Source organism: Lepidothrix coronata, unplaced genomic scaffold, assembly GCF_001604755.1.
Source record: "Lepidothrix coronata isolate B3197 unplaced genomic scaffold, Lepidothrix_coronata-1.0 Scaffold344, whole genome shotgun sequence".
NCBI classification, from domain to species: Eukaryota; Metazoa; Chordata; class Aves; order Passeriformes; family Pipridae; genus Lepidothrix; species Lepidothrix coronata.
Window position 1 is genome coordinate 146,383 of NW_016690524.1, and position 8,018 is coordinate 154,400.

The 8,018-nt window shown below is 52.6% G+C and overlaps 1 protein-coding gene across 1 annotated transcript in view; it reads left to right on the top strand.

The window, feature by feature from the left end:
* LOC108509193 (dystrobrevin beta-like) overlaps positions 1-8,018 on the top strand; it is a 67,090-nt gene that overhangs the window by 11,141 nt on the left and 47,931 nt on the right. The window contains exons 6-7 of the mRNA XM_017838513.1: positions 1,147-1,243; positions 6,869-6,889. Coding sequence (XP_017694002.1) covers positions 1,147-1,243; positions 6,869-6,889 — 118 coding nt within the window. The remainder of the gene's footprint in view (positions 1-1,146; positions 1,244-6,868; positions 6,890-8,018) is intronic.

The window sequence follows — 8,018 nt, forward strand, 5'->3', positions numbered from 1 at the left end:
ACCACCCTCACAGCCAACAATTCCTTCCCAATATCCCAGCTAACCCCCTGGCAGTGGGCAGCCATTCCCCCTTGTCCTGTCCCTCCAGTTCCTGTGGATCCTCCAGTCCCTCTCCGGCTTCCTTCAGATTCTAGAAGGCTGCTTAATTTGATAAAATACAAGAAGATGTTGAAAGAAGCATCCAGGGTGGTTAATGTTTCACAGTCTTCTGTCCTTTAAAGAACTGGTCTGTTCCTGAAACCCCCAGAATGATTTATCCAGAGTGAGTCGCGTGAGAACACAGATCCGATCGGAGACCTTTGGAGGTTCAGTCTGTAATAGGTGATGCTTTAACTTGGGATTAAGGCATTCTGGTGTCCACAAAAATAACTGTGGACGAATAAAGGAGCCTTTCTAACCTGCTTTTCCCCAGGGTTTTGTCTCATCACCTGTGACTGGGCTTTGTGGGTCCTGGCATCTCTTAAGTCGCCCGGGACACGGAACCTCCGCCGGGCTGACGTCCGTCTTTGAGCTGCTCCTTCTATTAGTCACTGCTTTCTTTTTTGGAATCTGAAATCAAACCACACAGTCATATTTCCTCAAATAGCTCCCAGACAGGTTTTCAGCTGCCAAGGAAAGGGAAGGTCACTCCTTATCTGCCGCTGTTGTTACCTGGTGCTGGCGCAGCGAGCGTGTCCCGGCTGATCCGTCACGGCTCAGAAATAGCTCTGCTGAGTCTCCTCCAGACAGGCACAGCTCTTCCTCCCCAAACATCTGCAGCCTGTCCTCCTCTTGTTTTCCCCCCTCTCTTGTCTTTCCTCCCGTGGTCCATCCTGGCTTGTCTGAGCACTCCACAGGATGCCAGGCTCCGACAGCTCGGGGTCCTTAAAAGGAAGAAAAAAGTGGGTTTTTTCCTCAAAATGCAGTGCCCTGAGAAGGGCTCCCCTGGGCCAGGGGCTGAGGACACGTCTCTGGGTTTGAAGTGAACGGGGTATTGTCATCTTCAGGTTCATGGGCACTGTGCTGGGCCTTGCTCTGGGTTTTTAGATGGGGAGCAGGGGATGGTGGGAACCACAGACCCCGTTACACGGGTGAGCTCCCTGGGCTGGTTTGAAATACCCCAAGTTTGTTTGTTTTCTGCCTCTTTCTTCCATGTGACCTGAACAGGCAGAGGAAGGATGAGCTGGAGCAGAGGATGTCAGCACTTCAGGAGAGCAGAAGAGAACTGATGGTGCAGCTGGAAGGGCTGATGAAGCTGCTCAAAGTAAGGAACCTCCTGTGGGAAAGGCAGCACATCCCTCCCTCCCTCCCCTGGCTCTGGGATCCCTGCTTTGCTGTCACACCTTATAAAACACCTCATGGGGAATAGGAGGAGTTTGCAAAAAGCCATTTCCATGCTGGCTCTGTGTGGAGGTGCAGGTGGTGAAAGGGTTTTCAGGTTCATGTGGTTGAAGTGTGGAGAACCCAAGGTTTGGAAGGGTTTGAAGAAGTGTTTGATTTGGTAACTGGGACCTGATCTGGGCACCAGTTCTGTTTTTTCAACTGTAACTGGGAAATAAACTGGGAGCTGTAGTTCCTGCAGGGCAGGATGTGACTCCCCAGGGCCGTGGGGCTGATCCAGGGGGTGACCCTGCACAGCCCCTGCCATGTCTGGGGTTTGCTCTGGGGGTGATGTGTCAGCTCTGATCTGCAGCACCCGTCATTGTTTGGGTTCCTGACCAGGGTCCTTCATTGTTTTTGTGGAGTCCTCCCTCAGCTGAGCTCCCAGATGATGAAATACTGCAGTCTGAAATACTGTTACTCCTTTATTCTTCCCCTTCTTTAAGTTAAACAAGAGCCAGTGAGTCAAACGGCAAAGCCTTGGCCTTAAAGGGGTTCTGATCTAAGACAAGGTGCCCTGAAGGTGCTGTGGGGGTGGGAGAGAGATGGAGCAGTGACAGTGCCAGGGGCAGGGTGGGATATAGATCAGCCACAGGCACATCCTGATGATTCCAGGAAAATTTGGAGCTGGTCTGCACTGGGAAGTGACAGTGAATTCTCAGTGCCTGTGACTCCAGAGTGCAACAACCCCTCAGCTTGGGTTGAATCCTGAGGTAGGAATTCCTACCCCTACCCTTTATCCTGGGTAGGAATTCCTACCCCTACCCTTGCATCCCAGGGCTGGGATGTCTGTACAGGAGGTGATGATCAGAACCTCCCCAGAGGGGCCTGGTTTGGGATGTCTGTACAGGAGGTGATGATCAGAACCTCCCCAGAGGGGCCTGGTTTGGGATGTCTGTACAGGAGGTGAAGATCAGAACCTCCCCAGAGGGGCCTGGTTTGGGATGTCTGTACAGGAGGTGATGATCAGAACCTCCCCAGAGGGGCCTGGTTTGGGATGTCTGTACAGGAGGTGATGATCAGAACCTCCCCAGAGGGGCCTGGTTTCCCTCATTTCCCTGGGCAGGTGGGCACGTGTGGGATTTGGGAAGTTCCTTAAGCCAGGGGCTCTGCACTCTGTGTTTTCCCTGCTCAGCCAGTTAAGGTCTGACTTTCAAAATCCCAGAAATCCCAGAAAAGCTTGGGTTGAAAGGGACCTTAAAGCTCATCCCATCCCACCCCCTGCCATGGGCAGGGACATCTCCCACCAGCCCAGGTTGCTCCAAGCCCCGTCCAACCTGGCCTTGGACACTTCCAGGGATCCAGGGGCAGCCACAGCTTCTCTGGGCAAACTGCCAATGCCTCACCACCCTCACAGGGAAGGATTTATTCTCAATATCCCATCTCTCCCTGCCCTCTGGCAGTGGGAAGCCATTCCCTGTGTCCTGTCCCTCCATGCCTTGTCCCCAGTCCCTCTCCAGCTCTCCTGTAGCTCCCAAATTTGTTTAAGAACTTTATCCAGCAACTAGGACTGGGTATAAGGAAGAGCTCTGTCCCCATGAGGGTGCCCAAGCAGTGGGATGAGGGCCCACAGGGGCTGCACCATCTCCATCCTTGGAGGTTTCCAAGGCCCGACGTGGCCAAAGCCCTGAGCAGCCTGGTCTGAGGTTTTGACCCTGTTCTGAGACCTCCTCAGCTGTCCTGTGAGCTGTGACTGCTGGAATTACTTGGTCCTACATGATGTGGCTGTTTGCCTTTCCCCCCCTGAGCTGTCTGTGGAGCCTGGCAGCCTCTTGATTAAAGCATCTTCCAGAAAGACATCTGGTCTGGAGCTGGAGAGATCAGAAGTGGAAAATTCCCTGCCGATGCAAATTTTGCTCGAGCAGTTAGAAATCTATGCCTGGTTTTTCAGTTCTGACTCAGTTTGCACCCCTTGGTTCTCCCTCCCTGAAATCCAGGAGCACTTTTGCACCCCCTGTGTTCTGCCTGCTCAGGTCCTCCCTCAGCTCAGCCAGGGCACTTCTCACGGGTGGGTTTAAAGCAGTGGGACAGGTAGAGCTCTGCTGGGCCCCTCACAACACTCTGCTCCAGCCTTTTCAGGGATGGTTTCTTTGCCTTCTTCAGATTTTTAACGTTTTGGGTTTTTTTTTTTTAACTTTGAGAAGAACAAGCCCTGTGTGGAATCCTTCCCTGCCCCTCAGCAGCTGGTGCAGAGTCACAGCAGGGCCTTCACTGCTCTCCATCCCTGCTTTCCTTTCTGTGCCTTTTGCAGGCTCTCAGCCATCCAGCTCTTCCTCTGTGGATTTGTTTCCTCCTGTGGTAACTGGGTAATGAGGATGTTGTGGGTAAATCCTCTGCTGTGAAAACCTCTCACATCTGTGCAGTTCCCTTTAGAAGCCAAACCTGTTGTACATTCAAATAACCAAATCAGCCCCTTTTGTCAGGATTTCCATGGAGTTCTGCAGCTCCTGTGTCACCTGTGTCAGGGGTTGGGTCCTGGGTCAGCATTTCTGTGGCTCTGAGTGAACTGATGGCAGGGCCAGATCAGACAGTCAGAAATATTGGAGTGGTTTGGGTGGGAAGGGACCTCAAAGCCCATCCAGAGCCACCCCCTGCCACGGGCAGGGACACTTCCCATTATCCCAGGCTGCTCCAAGCCCCGTCCAACCTGGCCTTGGGCACTTCCAGGGATCCAGGGGCAGCCACAGCTTCTCTGGGCAACCTGGGCCAGGCCCTCCCCACCTCACCCCCTTGTCCTGTCTCTCCAGGCCCTTGGAAATGGTGTCTCTCCATCTTCCCTGTTGTCCTCTTTAGGTGATGGAAGGTCACAATCAGGTCACCCCAGAGCTTCTCTTATTTAAGTTGTCTTTCCTCGCTGTTGGAATATCCACATCCCAGTCCTGGGCTCTCCAAGCTCCATTAAAAATTCCCTTCCCTGCACCCTGTAGCTCCTCACTCAGGTAATTATTTTTAAGCTGCAAGTTCCCCAGCCCTGCTGATCTAAAAATAGAAGTTCTAGTAGATACTTTTAACACCTTTTCTCATTATTAGTGTCAGTACTTCCCTGTCTGCTGGGAGAAACTCCGAGGGGAAGTGCTGTGAGTCAGAGCCAGAGCAGAGACACGAATTCCTCAGCCCCTGCTCAGAGTTTCACCCCCATGACCCGAAGCAGTGACGCTGCCTCCAGGCTTTGTTTTGGTTTTGATATTTGTGTCCTGCTCAAACTCTCCTTTTCAGTGGTTTCAGCCCTGCCAGACACGATTTTCCCCCCACAAGGTTTTCAGCTCCTCTCATCATTTGGTGTTCCTCAGAAACGTTCATGTATAATTTACATCAGCTGTTAAAGCTTTTATGGTTTTTTTTTTCCATTTTCTTGTGCAGCATTTTTTACATTTTTAATGCTGCCTTCATTTCACCATTTAGGGCTGGATTCAGCTTGCCCAGCTCTGGTTGTCTGAGAGTTTGGGGCCTCGAATCCCTCTCTGAAGAAAAGGAGACGCTGTGGGTCCCTCCCCTCTCAGGACATCCCGTGATTCCATGAAAGCCTGTCTTTGGAAGGCCACAGTTGTCCTCTGGAGGCTCATCTGTTTTTCCCATGCTGTGATGTTTGCCCTCAGGGCAGGGAAGGGCCCAGGTCTCAGGTCCCTTCAGCCCAAACCATGTTCTGTGACTTGGGGCTGTTCTGGCTGCTGGGGTCAGTGACCCCCATGAGGGGTGTCCTGCTCTGGTGTCTGTGAGCCCACACAGCCACTGCCATTTGGGGCTGGGCTTGGGGTTTGCACCCAGTGTCTTCCACATCCCCTCACTGACCCGGGACACTCCTGCTGGGGGTCCCAGTCACAGGAGGTCATGGAATGACAGACTGCTTTGGGTGGGAAGGGAGGGAAGGGAGGCTGTGGCTGCCCTGGATCCCTGGGAGTGTCCCAGGCCACGCTGGACAGGGCTTGGAGCAGCACTGGGTGCTTTATAAGGTCCCTTCCCACCCAAACCATTCTGGGATCCTGTGGCTCTCTCCAGACCCCTGGCCTGGCTCTCCCTTCTCTGCTGAGCTCCCCTGCAGTGCCCAGGTGCCCTGAGCTGGGCTGGCTCTGAGCAGCATTCCGTGGGGACAGGGAATCACTCTCCCTGCACGGATATCCCGCAGACAGATCCCCTTTCACTCCTCCATTTCCTCAAAGGCAATTTCCTCACCGGCTGCTCCGGTGATTTATCTGCTCCCTGTCCCTCCTGAGAGGGTGTTTTCACATCTGCACTTAATGCCAAAGCCTCATTTTTCAAACTAGCAGCTTTTTTTGTGGAGTGGAGATGGCTGAAGATCTTTTCCCTGGCCCGGCTCCCCATCTGGTCCTGCGAGTCCCAGCGCTGGTGGGAGGAACCACTGGGAGCGTGTGGGATGTGGGGAGGGCAGCACTGACCTCAGCTGGTGCTGATCTGAGCCTGAGTGGAGCCAGACCCCACATCTGCCACAGCAGCAGCTGAAAACACACCTGGAGGAGCCCTGAGTCTCACCAGAAAAAAACCAAAAGTGTCTGCTCGGAAACGTGGAGTTCTCTGCAGCCACTCCCAGATTTGTCTGCAGGGCACAGCAGGGAAAAAACCAGCTCTGAGTGGTCAGTGAAAAGAAGCTGCTTTAAATTAAGGGAAAGGTTCTGGTTAATCCTGCTCAGATGGGAGATCAGGGAGGGAAGGTGGATAAATGGGTCCGTGGATTTCAAGGCCAGAAGGAGCTTTTATCCCGTGAATTTTAATTCCCTGACCTGGATTTCTGGGGAGACGTGTTTAGGGGGGCTCCTCTGTGCTGGGGGTCTGTGCCAGTCACCTGGAAATGCTGTCACTGCTGGTTTGGGGTCACCAGGTTTGGGGTCACAGTCACCAGGACTGTGCTCCAGCCCTTCTGTCAGAGCACAGAGTGATGGTTGTTGTCTGTGGGAGTGTCTGAATTAGGAAAGAAACTCCCCACTGTGGGACATTTTGCTCATTCCAAGGAATTCTCCTGTAGCTGAAGGCAGGATGTGCCTCCACCTGCCCAGCCCGATCAGAGGGGACATTTCCCTGCTCCAAAAGGGGATAAATTCACCCAAATTTCACCTCTTTTTGTCTTCCAAATCAGGAGGGATCTGTACTGACAAAAGCACTGCAGGGCAGGAATTGTTTTCTCTGCATCTTTCCCCTGACTCAGCATCTCTGCTGCCTTTCCCTCCCGTGTCCCATTCCAGACCTGGTGGCTTTGCCCTCGTGAATCCCGCTGGCAGAGGTCCTGGAATGCCCAGTGGGAACCAACCAGAAGGGTGATGTTTTTCCCCTGGGGCTGTGGCAGTTTTGGGGCTCTGTGAAGGCAGATCTGTGCCACGGGGAGCCCCTGTACCCCACATCCTCAGTTCCTGTCGTGCGTGGAGGTGTTTGCTCCAGTCCCCGTGTTCTGTCCTTTCACTGTGGCTGTTGTGTGTTTTGTGTGAAAATTATCATTTTCATGTGATAATTAATCTTTCCTCTTTCTCTCTTCGCCCTTTTCTTTTGCCAACACCTCTAGGAAGAAGAGCAAAAGCAGGCAGTAAGTTGACTTCACTTTGTAGGTGATCTGACTCTTTTTTTTTTTTCTTCCTGCATGAAATCCATTTTCTGTTAATTGGCTGGTATGCAAATAAACCGTGGGGCTGTGGGGCCTTTCTCTCTCCTGGGTTTGCAAACAGCCTCCATCAGCTTCCAGTAGAGCATGTTTGGTGTATGTCCTTAAAGCCACTCCTCTCTCCCTTTCAAATGAAGTTGATTGCCGCGGGGGCACAACCGGTGGCTGGATTCCCGAGGCTTTCCTGGAATCCTGCATGACCATCCAGGGCTGAAAACGGGGGATTCTCAGCTGGCTTTCACGATTTGTTTCGTTGGGGATCCTTTGGAGTGTTTCACATGCTAAGAAAGCTTTCTTGTCTCTTCAGGAAACCTTTAATTTGCCTCCTTGCCACATGCAAGTCCATGCATGAAAAACTAATTAATGACTTAATATTCCGGGCATGGATCCGTGTCCTTCAGCCATGGCAGAGTCTCCTTGAAGGAGCCCCGGGGTGCTGGCTGTGAGCAGGAGTTGTGAGCTGACAGAGACAGGGAAGCCTTGGCTTTGTCGCCCATTCCCGTTTTCTCTGTGCAAACCCGAATCCTGTGTTAATTTCGGGATCCACTCCAGAGGGAGCCCTTTTGCTGTTCTCGGGATCAGCCAGATGTTCGGTGTCCCTCTGCAGCTCGGCACGTTTGCAGTGTTTTGGAACATGGTTGCCTCTCTCCCTGAGCTGTAATGACCATTAATCCTGGGGGTTTGCACTGCTGGGGGGGTTCACACGTTGTTTGTCACGTACATAATTGGATATTGGACACGTGCATTGGAAATTCTGGTGACTTATTCTTTGTAGGGGGTTGTATATTTTGGGGTGACTTTAAATGGTGAAAACACTTCAGTTCCACATGTGCTGAAAGTGGCTTTTGGTGACTCCTGGGTGGCCTTTTATTAATGTTCTGTCGTCAGTTTGAGGTGTTGGTGAGTGGGCACCTTCCCTTGGAGCCCAGGGCATTGTTGGGTGATCAGAGAATCAGGGAATCGTGGAATGGCCTGGGTTGGAAGGGACCTTAAAGCTCAGCTCATCCCACCCCCTGCCCTGGGCAGGGACACCTTCCACTAGCCCAGGTTGCTC